Below are 26,362 nucleotides of genomic sequence, written 5' to 3' on the forward strand. Positions count from 1 at the left end.
TGTGTCATCCAAGGTGGTGTGTTAGGAAACACGCGGTGTTGTCTCCATGATGTTACATTGTCCACACAAAAGCAAATATATTCCAGGACAGTGGAGGTGTAGTTGTCCAAAGTCTCTCGAGTGACAGTGCCTGGCTCTCTGAATACGTTCCAGTCTGTGTGGTAGAAACAGTCCTGTAGCATAGGAATAGCTTCCTCGGGCCAGATTCTAACTGTACTGACAGTGGTCTCGGCACTCCTGATTTTGGGTGTATACCTTGGTTGCAGCAGGAGAGAGAGGTGGTCTGACAGACCCAGGTGGGGGTAAACCTGAGTTCTGTATGCATCTGCTACATTAGTATACACCTGATCCAAAGTTTTATCTCCTCTAGTAGCACACTTAACATTGCGGTGGAATTTATGCAGAACTGATTTTAAATCAGCGTGATTGAAGTCCCCAGCTGCAATAAAAATGCCGTCCGGGTGTGCTACTAGGCTGTTGTTAATACTACTGTATACTTGTGCTAGCGCTAGCTTAGCGTTAGCGTCCGGTGGTATGTAAACAGCACAGATGTAAACCGTAAACTCCCGGGGGAGGTAGAAAGGGCGGCACTTTAATAACAGGAGTTCTGTCTCTGGAGTACACAGTTTATCCACCACAGAGATGTTAGTGCACCAGGAGTTGTTGATGTAAACGCAAAGCCCCCCGCCAGTCTTCTTACCCGAATCAGCCGGCTCGGTAGGCGGTGCGGCCCGCTAGCTCCACAGCAGCGTCGGGGATGAAACTGTCTAACCAGGTTTCGGAGAAAATCATGCAGCAGTTGTTCAGGACCTTATCGGTGGACAATAGCAATCTTAACTCGTCCATTTTGTTCCGGATTGACCTAACGTTCGAGAGGAAGATGGTAGGAAGCGGTGGTCTAAACGGGCTAGCTTTCAGTCTAGCCAAGACGCCCGCCCTCTTGCCCCTCTTCTGCCTCCGCTCGCAGCGCTTCCTCCTCCGGCTTCCTGCTGCAGATGTCCCGGTAGGTGGTCTGGCGATCTCCTTGGGAATAAAGTGCTCAACTGGCAGGCGATGTGCTCCACTGTTTAGCAGCAAGAGTTCAGTCCGACTATATTGTAGTGCAAGGGTGTTGTAACCATGCGAGATGAGACATGTAATCACCAAAATACTGTAGAAAACTACAATAGTGTTGGAGCTCCAAGCCGCTGCGACTATGCGCGCCGCCATGTTGGATCATTGAGGCCATTTTATTAATAAATCAGATGAAAAAGGAAGAAGTCTGATTATTAAGGCGTCGTTCACTAGCTGTCTAGCTTTGGAAAAAGTAGACGCATCGGAGTGAGGACAGCAGAGACAGATTTAAATGACAGTAGAGTGAAATGCCCACTACAGTCCTTATGTACCGTATGTTGAATGTATATATCCATCTTGTGTCTTATCTTTCCATTCCAACAATTTATTTTACAGAATATATATATAATTCACAGAAAAATATGGCATATTTTATAGATGGTTTGAATTGCGATTAATTACGATTAATTAATTTTTAAACTGTAATTAACTTGATTAAAAATTTTAATCATTTGACAGCCCTAGTATTTATTATTCAAAATGTCTGTTATTTTTAGCTGAGAATCATTAATTGATGTCTAATATTTTGTTTAAAAAAAAAAACGACTTTTAAAAATTATTTACTCGCATATTGTAAACTTTTAAACAAATTACGTCACAATGAAAAAAATGGCGTCTGTAAAAAAGTCATGGATATTTACCTCATAACTATCGCTTAATTGTATTTTTTTTTTTTGTTTCTGTCACATTTTTTCCGATATGTTCGATGATAAATAATCAATCCAAACAAAGACAAATTGGAAAAAAACGTTTAAAAAGGTAAATATACATAAAGTAACATCTCGACCACTCCTTGACGTCTGCGATTTCTGCATCGCGACCCTTGTTATATTACCTTGTTTCACCCATAAAATTCCCCCAAAATTCAGCTGTGGCCACTCACAACTGTGTCTTGACACTCAGTGATACATGCTACATGGAGTTTTTGGATCGAAACAAGGTCAGTACGCGATAATACCTTGTTAAAGTCATGGCGTCTGTAATTCTGCTCTTGTGTGCTCTCACCTTCAGATAGGGTTTTGCTGTTTATTTTTTATTTATTTATTTTTTAAATGCCCTCCTGTTCAAAAATTTTTCTTCCCCCAGAAAATTGAGATTTTAAGCTTTCCGATGAGGTGTCACACGTGCATATCGGACAATTTTGAAAGTTGGCTAAATTGGGGGTCTCAGAGCGGAACTTCAAGACACCTGAGTGTTTTCCGCCATATATAAGTCGCACCGGAGTATAAGTTGCATTTTGGGGGGAATTTACTTGAAGAAATCTAACACATAGAACAGATGTCATCTTGAAAGGCAATTTAAAATAAAAATACAATCGATAATACCATGCTGAATAAGTGTACCGTATGATAATGATACATGATGCATGAACAACGAAATGCGAATGTACTGTCCTCACCAGGACGCTACGGCTTGGTCCTGGCTATAGAGCGAGCTAAACTCCCAAATGACGATGCTGGACGTCCCTATAATTTGCTGACTTTATTTTGGCTGTCGTTATGACATCATCATTTGAAGATTGAAACTAAAAATAGAAATAATACAAATGAATTTCGTCCTCGATACCAAACAGGTTCGCATCAACGTAAATAAATAATAATTAGCTGCCATTATAGCAATGACACAAACGGTTAGCATGCGTTTGCTAGCATTAGCACATCGGTCAAACAACCACACAACCGGCTCTAAGTGTCCGATCGCGGGTGGAAAACACACAACAAAAACAGAAAAGATTATACACACAGGCGTTGCCTCTGTAGAGATATTTTACAAGCATAAACAATGAACATAGGTTTGCAGCCGTGTTTTTCTCTCTTGCTAACTCGCCCACTCGCTCAGAGCTGCGTAGCTGTCAGTCTTCTTCTAGCGTCTGAGCTCTCTTCTTCGCGTAAACAAGTGCGAATGCGCCCCCACTTGGGCGTGAAAGCGCCACAAACTAAAATCATGCATTTCAATATAAAAAGTCAATAATACAATTGAACACACATTGCCAAAGGCAGAAAGCGAACGTGGCCGGTATGTTAACGTAACGTAGCTATTAAGAGTTATTCAGATAACTATAGCAATGTTAGAGCTGAAACGAATACTCGTGTAACTCGAGTAACTCGAGCTTAAAAACTGATCCGAGTAATTTTATTCACCTCGAGGAATCGTTTAATTTTGCCAGCTCTAAGCATCACGTTTTGCCCGGACTACTTTTAATGCGGGGCAACGCGCTGACGTCACGTGCGTAGAGGAAGAAGCAATAAAAAAAACTAAAAAAAAAAATTACCGCAGCCGACAGCCACTACAAACTACGCCGACGTTGCGAAAAACTACGCCCGCATGATGCTAGTTTGGTAGCAGGTAGTGTCCGATGCGTCTCATAGATATCGCATACATTTAGAACTAGATGCGTATTGACAGACTCGGCCGCGTCTGAGCAGCGTTAGTAAACAGCCGCCATCTTTAAGCAGTAGACTTCTCATTGCTAATAAATATAACGTTACTGTCACTCACATAACGTTAGCCCTTCGGAGGGCTAGGTTTCTATTGATTATGACCACTGTTGATGCGTGGCTAACGTGTCTTACATACAAGCTTTATTTAATCTGTAAAAACATAGCGCTGTAGAGTGATGAGGGTGTAAAATTAAAACATAATAAAGCTAACTGTCAGTTTTAGCTCAGTAGTGATTGCTGAATAAATGTGCTCCAATACAGCTGGTATCATACATATATTTTGAACACTGCAAAAACTCAAAATCTTACCAGTACTTACAGTTTAGACTAATTTAAAACATAACTAAAACTTAAAAATAGCTTGACACAAATGGAAATTAAATTGAAACACGTGGGGAAAAAAACGTAGCTTTCAAGTGATGTGTGTTATCAAGCGTATTTACATTTTTAGGTAAGAAATATGTTGTTTTTTTTTAATAAGATCTAGAAGTTTTTGGAGTGAAAGCAGTGAATTTTTTTTTCTAGTCACATCTTCGATGTAATTGTAGGCTGTTTTCAACAATGTACATCGAAAATAAAGACATTGATTGACTGAAAATGGTTCAATATTGGATTAAATGTCTTTTTTTCTCATGTATATTTATAATTGCTCTTTACCTAAAAAAAAAAATGTTTTATCCGATTACTCGATTAATCGATAGAATTTTCAGTCAATTACACGATTACTAAAATATTCGATAGCTGCAGCCCTATATAGTATAAAGAACATGTTAACAAGTTTACCAAACCATCAGTGTCACTCCAAAACACCAAAATAACATGTGAAATGATATCATAATGTGTTAATAATTTCATACATAAGTCGCTCCTGAGTATAAGTCGCACCCCCTAGTCCGAAAAATGCAATACATGCTTTGTGGGGACATCACAATACCAAAAGCAAAGCTACTGTATAAGAAAAAGTAGAAATAATTTCATATTTACTCTCTATCACCTTTTTACCTCTCGGTTGTGTGTGTGTGTGGTGTGTGTACGCTGACCTCTCCCCTAGTGGTGTGTTAGTGACGAGATTACAGTAAGCCTCTCTGTCATCACAGTGCACAACACACTGATGCACAGGTGTGTCTGTCAGGCTGTCTGTGGTTGTTTACTGTATGTCTTCTGCCTCACGAGTGGCCCAACCTAATTAGTTTGGGCTCTACGGCATGTAGCTCTGTTGATTTTTTTTTTCTTGGTAGTTGTTTTCTGTTGTGTGTTGCAAGTGTACTTTAAATTTTGTTTGTAAAACAAGTTTCTTTGTTTACATATTTGAATTGTGTTTTATACAAAACATAACAAAACATTAGATGTGGCTGGCTGAAAGGGGTTTATTCAATTTGGTCCTTACAGAGACCCTAAATGGACATTGACACAAATAAAATAGATTTAAACCATCTGGTGCGCACTAGAAACAATCTGGTAAACATTAGCATTATATAGCATTTAAGCTAGCGGAATTTTGTTCTGCAAGTTAGCAAATTGTTCGATTTAGATCCTCATTTATTTATTTTTTTAATATCGTCTGAGGCTTAGCTAAGGTGCTAGTTAAATTCAAGATTGAAATAAAGCTCAACTAAATCCTGTATTATCATTTTTAACACGCCAAAAAAGCTGGTGTCCAATGCGCGCCTGAGCTTAGCCTCAAACAATATACCAAAATTAATAAATGAGGACATTACAAAAGAACAATTGGGTAACTTGCATAGCAAAAGTAGGCTATTTTAAATGCTATATAATGCTAACATTTACCAGATTATTACTAGAAATAATCTGATGGGCACTATAGAGTATGTGGTGCGCACCAGATTGTTTCTAGAGTGCACCAGAAACAATCTGGTAAACATTAGCATAATATAGCATTTAAGCTAGCGGACTTTTGCTATGCAAGTTAGCCAAGTGTTCTTTTGTTGTACTTAGATCCTCATTTATTTATTTATTTATTTGTATCGTCTAAGGCTAAGATCAGGCACTAGTTGAGTCCAAGATTGAAGTAGAGCTCATCTAAATCCTGTATTATCATTTTTCGCACGCCAAAACTGCTGGTGTCCGATGCGCGCCTGAGCTTAGCCTCAAACGATATTCCAAAATTAATAAATGAGGACATTACAAAAGAACAATTGGCTAACTTGCGTAGCATAAGTAGGCTATCTTAAATGCTATATAATGCTAACATTTACCAGATTGATACTGGAAATAATCTGGTGCACCCCAGAAACAATCTGGTGCGCACTATAGAGTATGTGGTGCGCACCAGATTGTTTCTAGTAATAATCTGGTAAACATTAGCATTATATAGCATTTAAGATAGCGGACTTTTGCTATGCAAGTTAGCCAATTGTTCTTTTGTTTTACTTTGATCCTCATTTATTTCGTATTTTTTATGTCGTCTGAGGCTAAACTCAAGCGCTAGGTGAGCCCAAGATTGAAGTAAAGCTCAACTAAATCCTGTATTATCATGTTTAGCACGCCAAAACTGCTGGTGTCCGATGCACGCCTAAGCTTAACCTCCAATGATTAAAAAAAGATAAATAAATAAAATACAAATAAATGAAGATCTTACAAAAGAACAAGCGGCTAACTTGCATAGCAAAAGTGCGCTAGCTTAATTGCTATATCATGCTAATGTGTACCAGATAGTTTCTAGTGCTCACTATTTACTATCTGGTGTGCACCAGATGGTTTAATTCTACTTCTGTCCATGTCCTTTTAGGGGTTCCGAATGTTTCTATTCAGTGGTAAAAACTGATTTGATATTCAAGTGAATTGAGTTCGAATACCGCATTAAGACGGCCCTGATTATAAGACGACCCCCTCTTTTTCAAGACTCAAGTTTGAAAAAAGACTTTTTGAACTTTTTGACTTTTTTCATACAGAAAATAATTACAGTACATCTGAAACAAATGATTATAACAATATATTTGAGAGAAAAAGCATGTTATTTTGCCTCATTCAAATCCTAATATCTGAACATTTAAATATGTAAACTAAAGTGCAATCACATTTGTGAATGAATGGCTTCTGGTTTTTGAAATGTAAATAAACCAATCTATTGTGATAAAACAACACAATTGCAATAACTGCATTAACCATCAAAGTGAAGTTTAACTAACTGTAGTCTTGAAGCAAATCTGAATAAGGAAAAACATTGCAATAAAATAATGCAAACTGGTTAAACTTGAGAGTAGCTGAGATCTGTCATGACAGAACATCGCTTCAATGATTTCTTGCGCCATCTAGCGTCGTGAATGGGAATAACGTCTAGCCTGCGAATATAAGACGACCCCCACTTTTCCAGTCTTATTTCAATGCAAAAAACAGTCTTATATTCGGGCTAATACGATACTTTCGGGGAACTTTTTTTTTTCTTTCAATCAATATACCAATATAGTTGTCCACCGCTTTAGATTATTATTATTATTAGAGGTGTGCAAAATTTCCGATTCTTAGATTATTCGCGATTCGGCCGTGGAAGATTCGAGAACGATTCACAAACATCCAAATTCCGATTATTGAAATATGCCAAGTAAAGCGGAAGTACAACACACTCAGCGCGCCGCGCGGTCTTCGGAACGCAATGAGGAACGGAGCGACAGTCGCTAAACATCATGCTTCTCATTACCCAGCCCCTCGGGTAATGCCAATGCTCAACTCACGGCTCTAGCTCAACTCATGCCACGAGATAAAAAAACACAACAACATACCTGACTGCCGCCGAAAAGCTGCTACAAAGTACATCCACATAATGTTACGGTAGATATCATTTATATAGGACTAGATGCATAATAGATTTGGTAGCGTTAGCAGCACATCTACAGAAAACTAGATGCGGGCGTTAGTAAACGGCCGCCATCTTAAAGCAGTACACTTCCCTGCAAGGCTGTTGTAGCGAACCTTCCAAACAAACCTAATTAACTTTTTATCTAAAATACTCCTAAATCGTTAAAATATTGACTTGAATCGATCTTTAAAATAGTTTTAAAACTTTCACATGTCGAAAGTAAACAAAAGGGAAATTATGGAATAACGGGAGCAATTTTAACAACTTTAACGGTTGATTCACAACATTAATTGAATGTAGTTTAAAGCTGCTGATACAGAATGGGGACTGGAGTTTTTTATTTACTGTTATTTTTGTATATTTGTTTACTGTTATATTTTAACTTGATACTGAAATTGTAGTTTGGCTTAGCCTGAGAGTATTTTTGAACAATTTTGGAACTAATGTACAAAACATAAAAAAAAAAAAAAAAGGAGATGGGTGCATCAATAATCGTTTTATAATTGAATCGGAGCCTCTGAATCGTAATCGTAATTGAATCGTTAGGTGCCCAAAGATTCCCAGCTCTAATTATTATTAATGTAACTCTCAAACTATGTACAATATCTAATATAATATAAAAACATGTCTGCCTGATCTTTCTCCCCTGCTCGTTGTGTGCTTCTCTCGCCCCAGCGTCTTTGTCGATTGGATTTGTCTCTTTGCGGGCTTTAAAGACAAGCAAATCCTAATTGAATTGCGGTGCAACTCCACAGGCCAGTGTATTAATAGACAACTTGACATCAATCGTCCTGCTTTTGTGTGCGCGCTCAGCTGTGTCTGTGTGATTGAGGAGACCGTGTGTGTTTGTGCGCGTGCGTGTGGGTTAAAAGCCTTTCAATTGATCTAGTGATGGGGGTGAGAAGGGTGCTGTGATCTGCTTGACAACTCGGGATCTGTCACATAGTGTTTGTCCTTTAGTTTGATGTATGTTACAAAACTTTAATGACAACAATTTTTGTAGTCTTTGTTCAAATTTAACTTGTTTCAAATTATGTCAATTTTCAGAATTACATGATGGAGAATTTTAGCAGTCTGTTGGTAATGTATTGGTTAGTGATTGAGTGCTATGTGGAAGAAAATCCAGTTTTTCATTGGGTTTTTAAGTGTCGTTGTTAGGGATGGGATTCGAAATCCGATTCCAATTCGGAACCGGTTCCGAGTGTTTCGAGGCCTCGACATCACAATGAAAAAGCCTTAACGATCCCTTTAACGAGTCCTGAAGACGCATATTGCGTTGTGACTGTCTTGTTGTCCAAATGCATCAAACTAGCATGGCGCCAAGAACCACTCGCTCCAAAGTTTGACTACACTTCACCAGGAAAGAGTGTGAAAATGAAAGGTTACGACGGGTAAGCACGAGCATTGCAGCCATAAACATAACAATGACAGCTATAAAAGAACAAACAAACAAACAAACAAAAAAAAGTCCCGGCTATACAGTTAGCTAAACTCCCAAATGACGATGCAGAAGACGTTGGTATAATTTGCTGACTTTATTCAACCATCACTTGAAGAGTGAAACTAAGAATAGAAATGAAACAAATCAATTTCGTCCCCAATAACAAACAGGTTTGCATCAAAGTAAATCAGCGATGATTAGCTGCTAATAACAGTATGGTTGGCATTCGTTCGCTAGCATTAGCACATCGTTCAAACCACTACACAACTGGACTTAAGTGTCCGATCGCGAGTGGAAACACAACAACGACAACACAAAAGATGATACATACAGGCGTTGCCTCTGTAGATATTAACATTAACAAAGAACGTAGGCTCGTAGAAGTGTTTCCCTCTCTCACTCACTTGGATGCGGCATTTCTTCTTTGGGTGTATGCGCGCTCCAGTGGTCCTCAAACTGCGGCCCGCGGCCCAAATATGGCCCGCCTCCACATTTGGTCCGGCCATTTTGTTTCTCAATCGTGTTATTTATTTTCTGGCCTTTTCCTTGAAGAATTCAGAGAGGGTTAGTTGGTTATTATCTATTTGATTAATAGTGTTTTTATTATTAATTATTATTATTATTATTATAAAGAATCCAGAAAGGGTTATTTGATTGTGGCTTTCTGAAAAACAATAATTTTTTACATTTATGCACTTCTGCAATCGTCACACTTTTTCTGTAACAAACTGACCCCGGCCCCTCATCAGAGAAGGGAAAAATTATGTGGCCCTCACAGGAAAAAGTTTGGGGACCCCTGCTTTAACACATATTGCCAAAGGCAGAACAAAAACCTATCTGCCTATATATATACCAATATTTTTTATTTCTATTAGATAAATGTTTCAGTAAAATGTTACACATTCTTGTGTATTTGCCACTTATTGCCACAGTTAACATTGAGGCTTTGGGCCTCTTTTGATCTCGTTGTGAGTTTGTAAGGTTGTGACTTCTGATTAAACAAACTCGATGCCAATCAAAACGTTTGTTCTTTTTCCCCAAATTAGAATCGATAAGAGAATCGATAAAGAATCGAATTGTTAAGCAATATCGATAATGGAATCGGAATCGTAAAAATCCTATCAATTCCCATCCCTAGTCGTTGTTGTACTTTGTGTGTGACAAATATTCTATTCTATTCTATTCTATTCTATTCTATTCTATTCTATTCTATTCTATTCTATATAGCTTTCAGTGTAAGACTGCTCTTTACCAACCTGCAGTCTTACTCAAGGCATGGCCAACAACTGTACGGAAGTGTACAAGAGTTCAACAACAGCAGTAATTCTACAGCCTTGAAAGTGACATTTATAATAGAAAGCACTTCATAAAAGTCACCCACTTAAAGGGAGCATCAGTGGCATGAAACTCTGCACTCTGTACACTTAGTTTGCTCAGTGTTTACAATGCATTACTTTCATATGGGTTATTGCGAGCGCGAGTCCTTGACTGTTGCCCATCAGATGTACGAGGGATTGTCGAGAGAAACAAGCGAGCGGGGAAGTTTGGATCAACGCATGTTTCTACCAGGTGAATTTTTTTTTTCCATTCACATTATAGTAATAATTAGTGTTGTCATACATTTTCTAGTAGTTTTGCAAGGTTTTTTGTTGTGTTTGTATGATAAAGGAGGTAGGCAGAATGGCATTTATAATATGGCAGGGAAGGGATCTAGGGAAAATTCTGGTGTATGAACATTCAGGCTGTAATCTTAATGCCATATGAAGGCCCACTTGCAATTAATTTAAAATGAATAACAACTAAATGCCCTCCATTATTTGGACCACTTAAAATATTAGCGCTCAACACCAGTCTTTGTATCAATAAGAAACTTAGATGAAATGTCTACCATATAATGACTCACAAAAATGACCAATGGCTATAAGTCGAGCTGTGAGAAACAGCTTTGACACGGACAGAAGATGGATGTGGCTAAATATTTGAATAATCCATCCAATCGCAGCTAAAGTGTTGTAGTCTTTCTCAATATATAGGATACCCCTATTTGTGACTAACTTTGGCATAAGATATTTACGTAAAATGAACGATAACTGCCCGTTTTTTTTTTGTTTTTTTTTTACCTAGAATCTAGACTGTTTTACATTCATATCTAGAGAAATTCTGCGATTAAAGCATTTATTTGCAAGAATTTTGCAAGAATGCTAAATGCTAACGCAAACACGAATGCTATGCTAACACTTCGAGTCACTTAGCCAGTCATCATGGTGTTTACAACAGCGTCACCACACCCTTCACTGCTCCCCCTCCCGCTCTGCTCTCTCCATGGCAAGCAGGCAGGCAGGCGAATGTGTGACAAAATCAGACAACTTGTGCTTCATTCAACCAAATTGTAGTAACGCGCCCCTTCACATCCTCGGTAACGATGTTGCAAAGATGGTGAAAGGTAATTAATTAGATTACTCACAACTGAAAATATAACGCCGCTATACTGTAACGCCAAAAATATTTTTTGCCATTAAAACTACCTTCAATTCAATCCAATTCAATTTTATTTGTATAGCCCAATATCACAACAGGTTGTTCTCAGAGGGCTTTTTGATACGCAGTCAGATACAGTAGATGAATGAGATGAGTCCATGTCCTGAGCATCCCCCATCCTTCGACCCTCCATGGCGGCAAGGAAAAACTCAAAAAACCCCATGGGAAAAAAAGAAACCTTGGGGAGAACCACAATCAGGAGAGATCCACTCCCAGGACGGACAGGCGATAGATGCACCAGGACTGAGGATGGGTAGTAGCAGAAGGAGTTCCAGTTGGAGGAGGTCCATCTAGCCAGATGAGACGGGGGGGCAATCAGGACGTCCATCCAGCCAGGGGTCAGGATAGTCAGGCAGCTGCGGCTAAAAAAGTAGCCCCTACTTTTTTAGGGGGGAAAGAGGACACCAGGTGACTAGTGATGAAAAGACTTGTCAACTAGATATTAGAATTAGAAAAGAGAAATAAAGTAAGTACATGTAGTAAGTAGAGTGAAAAACGGCATAGAACTCAGTGGCTGTACTTCTCTCAGCATTATAGCTTCTAGGGCAGGTTTAGACTGAACTGTGAGTCTAGTCTTTTTTTCAACTAGCCTGACCATAGGCTTTGTAAAATAGGAACATTTTTAGTCTAATCTTAAATGTACAGACTGTGTCAGCCTCTTTAATATTAGCTGGAAGCTGATTCCATAAGACAGGAGCTTGGTAACTGAAGGCTCTAGCTCCTACTGTACTTTTAGAGACCCTGGGAACTACCAGTAGACCTGCATTCTGAGAACAAAGTGTTCTGTTGGGGCGGTATGGAACCAGAGCATCTGTGAGATAAGAATGCCCCAAACCATTAATGGTCTTAAATGTAAGAAGGAGGATTTTAAATTTAATTCTAAACTCGACTGGAAGTCAGTGAAGGGCTTGGAGCACAGGGGTGATGTGCTCTCTTCTATTAGTTCCTGTTAAAAGTCTTGCTGCTGTGTTCTAGACTAGCTGAAGACCTTTCAGGGAACTTTTAGGACAATCTGCGAGTAAGGAGTTACAGTAATTCAATCTAGATGTAACGAACGCTTGCATTTATTTTTCTGCATCGCTTTTAGACAGAATATTTCTAATTTGGGCTATGTTGCGCAGGTGAAAAAAGGCTGTTCTGCAGGTTTGTTTAATATGAGCTTTAAATGATAAGTCTGGGTCAAATAGAAGTAGGTTTTTTAACTGCGGTGCTGGAGGCTACACTCACATTTTCCAGAGTGACTATCTGGGAAGTTAGTCTTTCACACTTTTAGGGCCAATTATAAGGACTTCTGTCTTTTCAGCGTTAAGTAAAAGATAATTAGTGCTCATCCAGGTATCTACATCTCGGACAAAGTTACTTAGTTTATCCACTTGCCTGATCTGATCAGGTTTATCTGATTAATACAATTGAGTATCGTCAGCGTAACAATGAAAATTAATGCTATGCTTTCTGATGATATTGCCTAAAGGCAGCATATACTACTTTTTCATCAGCCATGGCTTCGGTGCCATCCTGTGACATCATACAGAAAAAGAACAACCAAAAAAACACTCAAAGTTTGTGACATCTTGTCTAGGATCCGTTGCACATACAACAAGTTGTATCACAGACATGATACCACAACTAGGGTTGTTCTGATCATGTTTTTTTGCTCCCGATCCGATCCCGATCGTTTTAGTTTGAGTATCTGCCTATCCCGATATTTCCCGATCCGATTGTTTTTTTGTTTTTTTTTGCCCCCGATTCAATTCCAATCATTCCCGATAATTTTTCCCGATCATATACATTTTGGCAATGCATTAAGAAAAAAAATGAATAAAATTTGGACGAATATATACATTCAACATACAGTACATACAGTACGTGTAAGTACTGTATTTGTCTATTATGACAATAAATCCTCAAGATGGCATTTACATTATTAACATTCTTTCTGTGAGAGGGATCCACGGATAGAAAGACTTGTAATTCTTAAAGGATAAATGTGACTTTGTATATTGTGACTAAATATTGCCATCTAGTGTATTTGTTGAGCTTTCAGTAAATGATACTGTAGCCATTCATCTGTTCTGCCCAAATGCATGATGGGAAGTGCAACCATGACCGTGCGTAGTGGCACCAATTGATATATCTTCTCTGCGTTGGGAAGTAACATAGGATGTTAAGGAAAGGATCAACCTCTCGTTCTTCCCCACATTGCTTCCCACGATATTTTGTAATTGTTGAGAGAGGGGTTTTATGGCTTTAGCCAATTAAAGAGAGGCTACAAAGACTGCCAAAATTCTCTCTACTCATTTTACGCTGCCTGTTAGCTCTATATATAGGTAAAACGGTGCCATATCAGATTGAATGCGACAATGCGTGAGTGGGTCGTGCAACGCATGCGTTAATTGCATTAAATATTTTAACGTGATTAATTAAAAAAATAAATAATTACCGCCGTTTACGCGATAAATTTGATAGCCCTACTTTAAGCTCTGGATGAATGTAAGACATTTTCTCTGTAACGTTAAATACAATTAGAAAACGATTTGATTTAAAAAAAAAAAAAAAATATATATATATATATATATATATATATATATATATATATATATATGTATCTATATATTAAAAAAAAAGGCATGTCCGATATTTTTCTGCCGATTCCGATACTTTGAAAATGACGTGATCCGATCGATCGGGACATCTTTAAACACAACCATAAATAAATGCAGCATTCAAATCTAGGCACCAGTTTAAAATATTTCATTGCTTAATGGATAAAATGATATTTCAACAAATTGTCACATAGTTGATTGTTTCCATCAATGTTTACAAATAAAGGAATGGTAGTGTAGTGTGTGTGGCTAAATCATCCAAGCACAATCATTCTTCTTAATGGGAAGCTCTCATCCAGAAAGCACACGACTCACATCATAGAGTACTAAAATGTCTTAATTGTTGTGCTGCTCTCTTCTTGCTCTCCTCACTCCTGTGCATATTTGCACAAGTGGTAGATGAAGAGGAAAAGTATAATTAGTCCACATTACTCTGATTGTTTTCCTTGCAGATTACAGCGGTCCACTCTGTGATTGGGCGACAGACGGAAGGGGAGTTTGTTTGGGGGATGTGGTGTAATGGTGTGTGTTTGGGACCCCCTGTTGAGAGTTGGGATTGTGTTTCTAGCGGGGCCTAATGTTTTGTTTACAGAGTGTTAATAATACCTAATTAATAATCCCACCAATCTGACAGTGTGAGCGAGGGATGAGGAAAGAGAAAATGGCTCAACATCGAACATCAATACAGCCCCCTATCCACATTAGACCTCAGAAGCTAGACAATAAGGCAGAAGTGGGTAGAATAGACAAAAATTTTACTCAAGTAAGAGTTGCGTTACTTCAAAGTAATATTACTCAAGTAAAAATACCATATTTTTTGGACTATAAGGCGCACCTGTCTATAAGCCGCACCCACCAAATTTGACACAAAAACAGCATTTGTTCACAGATAAACCGCACTGGACTATAAGCCGCAGCACTCCTCACTGTATTATGGAATATTTACACCAAAAGATAGTAACCGTTAACACTTTATTTGACAGCGGCACAGTAAGACTGTCATAAGACCAAATGAACCACCATGAAGCTTTGAACCAATGGGCTGAAAAGCTTCTTTGCTTCGAGAAGCTTAATTTGCCCATCACTGCTCCACCTGCTGTCAACACTGTTGTCGTCCAACATGCCTCCTAGCATGCAATGCAGCACTACAGATGTAAATAACAATCAAAATTCATGTTCTCTGCAAATTATTTCTTCAGTTACTGTTTCAGTTTCATTTATTGCTAGAGATGGTATTTGGTAACTCTTTATTTGAAAGTGGCTCCATAAAACTGTCATTAGACAATCATAATTATGACATGACACTGTTATGACAATTAATGAATGCTTATACCAGATGTCATTTAGTGTTATCCAGCAAATTATCTCACTTTTGAATGGATGTAAAAGAGCCGAGCTGAACATAAATGGAGATAGTGACATAGTTTGCCGGATGACACTTAATGACATCTGTCATAAGCATTCAATAATGCCTATGATAGTGTCATGTCATAATTATGACGGTCATAAGACCAAATGAACCCCCCATTGCTTCAGAAGCTTGATTTGGACATCACTGCTCCCTTGGATAGACAGTCAACCTCTACTGCCACCTGCCGTCAACACTGTTGTTGTCCAACATGCCTCCTAGCATGCATTGCAGCGCTACAGATGTAAATAACAATCAAAATTCATGTTATGTGCCAATTATTTCTTCAGTTGCTGTTCCAGTTGTTTCATTAATTGCTAGTTATGGTATTTGGTAACATTTTATTTGACAGTCGTGCCATAAGACTATCATAATTATGACATGACACTGCCATGAGCATTAATGAATCCTTATGACAGATGTCATTTTGTGTCATCTGCAAATTATCTCACTTTTGAACAGATTTAAAAGATCCGAGCTGGACATAAATGGAGTTCGTGACATAGTTTGCCGGATGACAATAACATCTGTAGAGCTGTCCCGACTAGTCGACATAGTCGACGTCATCGATGACGTAAATCCGTCGACGAGCACAACATCCCGTCGACGGTTAATGAAGGGTTAAAAAAATATATGCGTGGAAAGTTAGAATGTCGGATGCTCTGTTTGCAAGCGGGGAAAGCGGCACAAAGCCAAAAAAAGCGCACCAGAGTGTCCAAAACATTGACTTATTTCAAAGAAACAAAGGAGAGTACACTCTTCTGTCCTGTCTGTTCAGTGCCAAGCTTGGCTGCGCGTCGGCCGTGAATAAACAACTCAAGCGCCTTCACGCAGTTTGAATTTTTTTTTTTTCTTCATTTTTTGTACACCAGAGGGTGCTGTCGCCTTACTAAATAATAATGTTTCATTGACAATGGGCCTATAAGTGCTATTAGTATTGTTCTTAATGCTAATTGAAAGGTGTATTTCATGTTATGGTTTATTTTAATGTATAGAAAATTATATAAGGTTAAAAGGTCATAAATATATACAGTATATACAGTCATTGCACTCAAGGGAGAGATTGTCAATGATAAGGTAATAAGGTAAAGGCAATTCATATAGGCAATTCATTGATATATAAATAAGGTTTAAAAGGAAAAAGGTGAAAAGTTTTTGTTAATTTCTAATTGTGTTGCTTTATTTGTGTGCACCGTAGCTCTTACAGTGTGTTTACATCAAGGATGGAATAAAAGTTGTAAACCATCAGTTTAAGAGACCATCTTATCAATCGGGATGCTACACTAGTTAATTCTATCAGCATTTGAACTCATTGTTTATTTGTGATTTATTATTGTTATTTACGTGTTTATTTGTACTTTAATAAATAATTTGAGTGTTCCAATATGTTTTTTGTGAATTGATAAGCGACAACAAAAATTTCATTGCTAAATTAGTAAAAAAAAAAAATTTTTTTTTTTTAAAAATTTATTAGATTAGTCGACTAATCGTAAAAATAGTCGGCTGACTAATCGGGAGAAAATTAGTCGTTTGGGACAGCCCTAGACATCTGTCATAAGCATTCATTAATGCCCTTGATAGTGTTATAATTATGACGGTCTTATGACGCGGCTCTAAAATAAAGTGTTACCTATTAACCCAAATAAATCAACAAATAAGCCGCGCTGGACTATAAGCCGCAGGATACTGAGGGAGGGAAAAAAGTAGCGGCTTATAGTCCGGAATTTACGGTAGTCATCCAAAAAAATGTGCTCAAGTACAAGTAAAAAAAAAAGTATTTGGTGAACAGAGTACTCAAGTAATGAGTACCATTGTGAGTAACTGCTTACCTTTTTGTTAGATTTTTTTTTTTTTAAACAATGGTACTTTTTTCCCTCAACAGTTATCTATATGAACAGTTGTTATAATGATACTGTATAATAACCCATTACATAATCACATTAAGCCAAAGAAATGCAAAAAACAAACAAACAAAAAAAATCATTGAATTCCGCCGAGAGACGGAAAATGACAAAAATGAAGCATTATTCGTCCAAAGAGCATGAGTGCCCTCCAGTGGAGAAAATAGTTCCTAGTTCGAATAGTGAATAGGGTTGTTCCGAACATGTTTTTTTGCTCCCGATCATTTTAGTTTGAGTATCTGCCGATCCCGATATTTCCCGATCTGATTGCTGTTTTTTGCTCCCGATATGGAATATGAAATATTTAAAATATATTTATTCAGTACGACATGGCAAAATTACTTCATAATGGTCAAAACTGTCCACTTCTTGCACCTTCCAAACTAGATTTTATGCGTATGAGTTTTTTTGTCATTTCCCTGCCCTGGCTTGGAGAGCGTAAACAAACCAGGTGGCATGACAGCTAGCCAACATGCTAACCCGAACCGAATGTGGTTTCAGTCTTACTCTCGGCTTTTGAAGCGAAAAATCACACAAAACAACCCAGGATCATGTCACACGACGGCGGGGTTGTCGATTGTCTTTGCCCATCGGCAACCCGCCCGACGGCGAGCAGGTTACAGCTCGTCGGACTCGTTCACCTGCTGCGGGCAAGAGCGCTCCATTGCCGGGGAAGCAGCTGCAGAATGACCGCCGGACAAACCGGCCAACATCAGAGGAGCGCGTAATAAAAACAATGCTTTAATACATGGTGAAGGACGTGAACAATGTGACAGCGGCGTGCAGTTGTTGTGCAGCTAACATGGCAGGATGTGTCTGAGGAGCGCTTTTCTACATGTCTGTCCATGATCAAAATTAAGTAAATATTCCTTAATTTTAAAAAATTGTAGCGTTTTTCTTTGTAATCGCTGTATTCACGGCCATTTTAAAAACAAAGTTGCAATTTCTGATGGGGTGGAAAATTTGACGGAACACCGGGCACACGAAGAGGCAATAAGCCGAGTATAGCGCTCTCTCGGTGGTGGGTGGGGGGTGCGACAAGCCGCCAGTCGTCAGCTGAGTGTCATTCTTGGTGGACAAGGGGTATATCAGCCACGAAATGCAAGCCACGTTCGTATCAAAACGAGTGCCATGATCCCATGACTTCCTGTAAGTCCAATGGTCCCACAGTTGTCGCAACCTTGTTTTGGCCGATCTCGGGGTGAACGGGAACTTTCTGAAACCCAAAAAAGGCTCACACTCCTCTCCCTTGTGCAGCTACAAAAGCCTGCAGCCATTATAAACGAATAAATGAATTAATCTGCAGAATCAGCTGAATCCGCAGTCCATCTGCATGCTATAAAGCAATGCTGTATTGTGAGATGCTGACCCAGGTGACGTCACATTCGCATTCGTCCTAAACCCGAGACTGCAGCCGGAAGTAACTCATTTTCATGACGCGGGATTCAAAAATATATAAAACGATCGCTTCCATACACATCCAAGCGGTCCATTCAGGAGCATAAAACACAGCGTGAAATATGAAGTAAACATGCTTTTTGGTGTCATACGCATTTTAAAGTTTCTGTACCACTACATTCTTATATAGGTGAATTTTTTTTTTCCAAAAATGTAAAAAGTGTGAATAACATGTAGAACATGAAAAGTGAAATCAGTTACTTTGCTAAGTGACTAATTACTCTTACAATGAGGTAACAGAGTTACTAAATTACTTTTGGGGAGAAGTAATTTGTAACTGTAACTAATTACTTTTTTAAAGTAAGATTAACAACACTGCATATGGCCCCTATGGGCATTGGCATTGGTTTTAAATGAGTACAAGCTCTATTTCACATTCGTTTCCTGTTCTCTTCATTTATGTTGTCATAATTTTTGTCCTTAATTAAAATGATAGTCAAGAACAAATTTTCTGTGGCTACTACTACTCCTGTTGATGAAATGCAATTTTGTTTTACGCTAGTGTACTAAAAATGAAATTGACTTTGAAACTATGTGAAAGTGATTATTTTCAGACCTGCTAATAGATATGGTTCCAAAAGTCTTGAACTTTGCCAACATTTTGTTGCAGGGTGCTGAGGTGGGACAGCGATCTGGACATTTCAGCATTAGAAGCCCATTTTGATGTTGTCATGTGTGCAGACTGGTAGGTAGCCCCACCACAACCACACACACACGCGCGCACAAACAGCCCACACAAACACCTTTATCTTCACTTTAGGCCAGGGGTCCGCAACCGTTTTTGCACCACGGACCGGTGTTATATGGGTCTTTTTTTCAGGGACCGGTGTTCTGACAAATTTTGCAACCCATCAAAAATTGCAACGATGCGGTTCTGCGCATGCGCGTAATGTTAAACATGGCCGAAAATGCAGCGATTCCAAAGTAAACACTACAAACTTTCTTTAAAGAAAGAAACTTACATTTTATCATGGAAGGACATATAGAAAAGTTCTCCTCAGATACATTCTACCATGTTAGCTGCACACAACAACTGCACACCGCTCTCTCACCATTAACGACTTCGCCTTGTCGTTATGCATGAATTAAGAAGCCCGCTTCACAAAGATACGATGTTGGAAATTGTAGCAAGGTTTTCAGTGCTCTCGTAGCGATGTCAGGATATTCCGGAGTGACTTTAATTCAGAACCTCGGTAGAGTTGTTGTCTCAAATGTACGTTTAATAAAGTGCATGTGACACGAAAAAGCATGTTTATTTCATAATACACGCGTTTTTTTTTTTTTTATATGGACCGCTTGGATGTGTGTGGAAGCGATCGCTATATTTTATTTAGTTTTTTGAATCCCGCGCCATGAAAATGAGTGACTTCCGTCTTCGGTCTTGCATTGAGGAGGAGGGCGCTGTGACGTGTACGGGTGAAAGCGTCCTCTTCACTAAACAGCCGTACTGTTGTGTATGAGGACTAAGGATTCAGCTGATTTTGCGGATTAATACATTCAGCTGATTTTGCGGATTAATACATTTATTTTTCACATCACGCCAGCCAAACGGCTGCAGAAAAACCTTGCTTTATGAGGGAGAGGCGTGTGCGCCTTTTTGGAGTTTCAAAAGGTATACGAATACAGCGATTACAAAGTAAACACTACAAACTTTCTTTAAATAAAGGACTACTTACGTTTGATCATTGATAGGCATATAAAAAGCTCTCCTCATGCACATTAGCTCCACGTTAGCTGCACAACAACTGCAGCCGCCCTCCTCCGGGGAACGAACTGTAAATTGCTCTCCGCCGGGCGGTTTGCCGATCCGCAAAGACAATCGACAACCCAGTCGTCATGTCAAATAATCCGGGCTAGTTATGTGTGATTTTCCGCTTCGAAGACTTTGAAACATCACTCGGTTCGGGTTAGCATGTCGGCTAGCTGTCACGCCTCTTGGTTTGTTTACATTCTCCGAAGCCGAGGAAGGGAAATGACATACGTCCGATTTAGGTGTCATAAAATATCGTTCGGGAGGTGCAACAGTAATGGTGAAGTCGATAGTTTTGACCATTATGGACTAATTTTGCCATGTCGTCCTGAATAAGTGCATTTTTATTATTTCATATTCCATTTAGCACAAGACTGTTATTTGTCATGACCATGCCATTTATTTAGCAATTGGGGAAAATACTAGGATAAAAAGAATATCCTGTAAAAATGTTGAAGTAAAGAGACAGAAACAATGACATTTGCAGCTCTCTTCGTCGCGTTTTCCTCATTGTGAATATTTCCCCCTCGACGGGCTGACTGGTCCTTCTCAAGCCATGTATTTAGCGATTGGGGAAAAATACTTGGATAAAAAGAATATCCTGTAAAAATATTGGAGTAGATATACTGAAACAATGACATTTTGCTACTCTCTTCATCGCGTTTTCCTCGTTCTGAATAATTCCCCCTCAATGGGCCGAATAGTAAAACCGATGAGCCCAGTCACCCGCTGACGTCATCCACCTGTTGGGGACGCTAGAGCCCTATAATGGTAGGCGTGGCTAACCGGCAGATTAAAAGACTAATTTCTCGTCATCTGCGCTTTGCTAAATTGTTGTATATAGTCGAATTGTCTCAAAATATGATTCTAATTCACATAATAATGCCATTTAAGACTTTTTTTCTCCTGTCGTATGCTATTTAAGGTCGCTGTCATTTGTGGTCTCTACAAGCTGATCCTCCTGTTGCATAGACATGCTCGAATCACTCGGTTTATTCACAAACAGGTCACAAATCCACTCCTTCGCAGTTCGTGGGTCTTCGAGGTTGTAGGCTCATCTTCTGGCTCGTCAGGTGCCCTTTTTGCCGTAAAAAATATCTCCAAAGACGTCTGTTTTTTAGTCATCTTCGCTCATGTCGGGGCTAATTATTTCCGGGAACAAATGTGCAGCACCCGCGGCCTAGTAATAAGTTATTATCAAGGACAAGCGCACATAGATATATTATATACACAAAACGAGATATACTGCTAGCAGTCCAATCAATGGATTTCTATGACGACATTCTAATCTATCCTGTAGTATTATATCCAGAGTAGACAGGGATATTGGTGTGTTAAGCGGGGGCACAGGGTTAATTCGTCCAGAATGCGGTCGTTAATAAATTAATTTTTCTGTGCGGCCCGGTAGCAAATGCGACACGGACCGGTACCAGTCCGCGGCCCGGCAGATGGGGACCCCTGCTTTAGCCTGATACTTCTCGCATGGGCCCCCTGCCGCTCAAGACTTTCACCCTGCGTGGATCCACCTCAAACATTCACACGGACACTTACGTACATGCGCTCCAATGGCCGTCTGCCTCCATTTTACACTAAATTGCTTCATTTTCATGCTCGGCGTCCTGGCAAATGGATGACATAGGCAAATTGCAAATAATTGCATCTGAACAAGGGAATAGGCGAAGAAAGATCAGGTAAGCGTTTGAGGGGTGATTGTGAGGGGGGAGGAGAAGATGAAGAACAGACTGATATGGAGCAGTGACAGATAATGCAAACATCAGAAATTAGCTGGTCTGACTTTGAAATGTCATGTACAGTAGATCAGATAACTACCGTAATTTCCCGAATATAACGCGTACTTTTTTCCCCCCCCAAAATCAACTTGTAAAATCATGGTGCGCATTATAAACGGGTACATGAATGGCAACAGAAATATATATATTATATTATATTATATATATATATATATATATATATATATATACATACACCGATTTTTTTTTTTTTTTATTGACACGGCCACGTTGTGTTGAAGAAACGTATGCGGCGATCCGTTGCCGACCATTACGGTACGTGACGTCACCATTTTGTTTCGGTAATACTTCACTCTGATCAGCCGAATGATTTCGTCTGTGTTGAATTCTGCTTTTTTCACTCTTCATAAAGCACAGAATTTAGTTTCTTGAACTCATTTGAGTCAACGTTTGTTGCAGCTCCGCAACTCGGACCATAACAAACGTAACGACACAGACTTCCTGTGTGTGTCCATCAACTATATCTGTCCCTCGGGAAACTCAAACCCAAATTACAATAGTTCCTATTGTTACTGTCGTGTCGACAGTGATGAGCTCTCTCGGATTTCCGACTTACGTTCTCACTTTCATTTTACCGTATCAATCCATGGAAGAAACATTTATTCATCATGATGAAACGAGCAAGTTATACAGCAGCCTTTAAAAGAAAAGTCACATCTGTTTTGTTTTCTCCTAGATTCTGCTAAGTTGGAGAAGTTGCCAAATCATATTATTACCGTAAATATTGTCAGTTTATGGTAATGTTTTGAACTACCAATGCTTGTGCTGTGTTTCACCAGTCAATAAAATGACATTTCTGTATCTGTACACGAGCTCTGTTTTCTTGTATTCTTCTATTTAGTGGTGCTAAAATTAGGGTCCGCCTTATAAACGGGTACAATAATTTTCTCTAGATTTTACAAGTAAATTTGGGGTGCGCATTATACACGGATGCGCCTTATATTCGGGAAATTACGGTAATATGGCAACAATTTTTCAAAGCTGATCCAATTGTTTTGATACAAAGTCAACACAATGCAAAACCTGAAAAATATCACCATTACATCCGTAAGAGTTGATTGATAATTCATTATAATAAAAATTATTATTACATACTTATTGTTACATACTGCCCTGTGATTGGCTGGCAATTGATTCATGTTGTACCCAGCCTACTACCCATAGTTAGTTGGGATAGGCTCCAGCATGCCCGCGACCCACGTGAGGATAAGCGGCTTAGAAAATGAATGAATGAATGAATGATTTATTACCTACATTTGTGCAGAGGACTAATACCATATTGGCTCGAATATAAGACGGTGTTTTTTGCATTGAAATAAGACTGAAAAAGTGGGGGTCGTCTTATATTCGCGGTCTAGTCGTTATACCCATTCACGACGTTAGATGGCGCCAGATATCATGGATGCGATGTTCTGTCATGACCAGTGTTGGGAATAACGCCATTATAAATAACGCCGTTACATAACGGCGTTATTTTTTTAGTAACGGGGTAATCTAACTAATTATTTTTTCCGCCGTTACAACGCCGTTACCGTTACTGACTGTCAAAAGCGGTGCGTTACTTACTCTGAATAAATTGAAGAATCTACCAGCCGTAGTGAGTCTACTCTGCTCTGTTTATTTGTCATCCAAGACTTCGGGTGCGTTCAGGTTCGGCAATAGCGCATGTGTTTTGTTTTGTGCTTTTTCTTAGCAAAGATATACCACGCAGGACGTGCTGGCACACGTCTCATCTTCAATGCCCTTGCTGATGGAAGGAGATTTTCACTCAAAATCTCTCGATACATGGCCCCATTTATTCTTTCTTTAACACAGATCAGTGGTCCTGGTCCCTTTGCAGAAAACCAGCCCCAAAGCATGATGTTTCCACCCCCATACTTCACAGTGGGTATGGTGTTCTTCGGATGCAATTCAGTACTCTTTCTCCTCCAAACACGAGAACCTGTGTTTCTACCACAAAGTTCTATTTTGGTTTCATCTGACCATAACACATTCTCCCAGTCCTCTTGAGGATCATCCAAATGCTCTCTAGCGAACCGCAGACGGGCCTGGACGTGTACTGGCTTCAGCAGGGGGACACGTCTGGCAGTGCAGGATTGGAGTCCCTGGTGGTGCATTGTGTTACTGATAGTAGCCTTTGTTACTGTGGTCCCAGCTCTCTGTAGGTCATTCACTAGGTGCCCCGTGTGGTTCTGGGATTTTTGCTCACCGTTCTTGTTATTATTTTGACGCCATGCAGTGAGATCTTGCATGGAGCCCCAGATCGAGGGAGATTATCAGTGGTCTTGTATGTCTTCCATTTTCTAATAATTGCTCCCACAATTGATTTCTTTACACCAAGTATTTTACCTATTGCAGATTCAGTCTTCTCAGCCTGGTGCAGGTCTACAATTTTGTGTCTGGTGTCCTTCGACAGCTCTTTGGTCTTGGCCATAGTGGAGTTTGGAGTGTGACTGACTGAGATTGGGGACAGGTGTCTTTTATACCGATAATGAGTTATAACAGGTGCCATTAATACAGGTAACGAGTGGAGCCTTGTTAGACCTCGTTAGAAGAAGTTAGACCTCTTTCACAGCCAGAAATCTTGCTTGTTTGTATGTGACCAAATATTTATTTTGCACTCTAATTTGGAAATAAAATCTTTAAAAGTCAATCACATTCTGTCTCTCATGGTTGAGGTTTACCCATGTTGACAATTACAGGCCTCTCTAATTTTTCAAGTAGGAGAACTTGCACAATTGGTGGTTGACTAAATACTTATTTGCCCCACTGTACATACGTACTTTCTGTAGGTGCATTACGCAAGGATTTTCCCATTGCTGTTGTTGTGATGTCACAGTCCTTCCTTCCAGATAATAGCCAGTTCCAAAACCCTAAAACGTGAAAGATGTGTGACGATGTTTACATTAATATGCAATCAGGCGAGAAAGGAATCAGTTACACGTGAAGTTCCCACATTGAGGACGGGCATGATGCGTTGCGCGTGTGCGCTAATGTCAGGTGCTCCCTGCGGGCTCTATCCTTGAGCGATTGTGTGATAATTGCCGTGCCACCGGTTGAAGAGTGACGGCTGACCGATTAATGGATGCGTCATTGTGATGATCACCTGTGAAAAGGTCAACAACACGCCATCCACTTTGATTAATTATATCTCCAACTGTGAATAGTGAGAGTGTAACTCGGGTGCTCCATTTCGTTATGTTATTGGATATGTCCCATCGTCTTCCCTTTGCTTGGACAAAAGAAGGGCACTCATGTCTGACTATTGTTCTTGATCATGTTGATTAAAGTGAAAATTTGCGAACAGTCCAGACATTTTGTCATTTGTTTTACAAAGAAAAGGGGACAACGATATACTGTATGTTGTATATGAAATCGTTAAAGTGCCTGTGACACGAAAAAGCATGTTTATTTCATGATACACGCAGTATTTTATGCTCCTGAATGAAATGGACCGCTTGAACGTGTGTGGAAGCGATCGCTATATTTATTTAGTTTTTTTAAATCCTGCGCCATGAAAATGAGTGACTTCCGGCGACAGTCTTGAGTTGAGAAAGAGGGCGCTGTGACGTGTACGGAGCAAGGAGTCCTCTTCACTATACAGCCGTACTGTTGTATGAGAAGGTCTAAGGATTCAGCTGATTTTGCGGATTAATACGTTTATTTTTCGCATCACGCCAGTTTAACGGTTGCAGAAAAATCTTGCTGTAGGAGGGAGAGGCGTGTGAGCCTTTTTGGGGTTTCAAAAGGTTCCCATTTACCGGTGGATATTTGCCAAAACAAGCCCTACTACTATGGGACTATGGGACCATGGGACTTACGAGGAAGTGAGTAAACATCGTGCTTTGTGTTGTGTCAAATACTGGGATCATTTTAATATGTAGGTGGCTTGCATTTTGTGACATGCTCCTTGTCCCCTCGGCCGACGACCGGTGGCTTGTCGCACATCCCCCTGCCGGGAGAGCACTACTAGTATACTCGGCTTATTTCCCTCTTCAAGTGCCCGGTGTTCTGTCAAATTTTCCTACCGATCAGAAATTGCAACTCTGAGTTAAAAATAGCTGTGAATAAACTTTCTTTA

The 26,362-nt window shown here is 39.5% G+C and overlaps 1 protein-coding gene across 2 annotated transcripts in view; it reads left to right on the forward strand.

Annotated features, from left to right (window-relative positions):
- The window catches only part of camkmt (calmodulin-lysine N-methyltransferase), a 323,839-nt gene that overhangs the window by 243,212 nt on the left and 54,265 nt on the right, over positions 1 to 26,362 (forward strand). For both annotated transcript variants that reach the window (XM_057849062.1, XM_057849061.1), the window contains exons 7-8: positions 10,315 to 10,381; positions 19,331 to 19,405. In XM_057849062.1, the coding sequence (XP_057705045.1) occupies positions 10,315 to 10,381; positions 19,331 to 19,405 (142 nt within the window). The remainder of the gene's footprint in view (positions 1 to 10,314; positions 10,382 to 19,330; positions 19,406 to 26,362) is intronic.

Source organism: Corythoichthys intestinalis, chromosome 10, assembly GCF_030265065.1.
Source record: "Corythoichthys intestinalis isolate RoL2023-P3 chromosome 10, ASM3026506v1, whole genome shotgun sequence".
NCBI lineage: Eukaryota > Metazoa > Chordata > Actinopteri > Syngnathiformes > Syngnathidae > Corythoichthys > Corythoichthys intestinalis.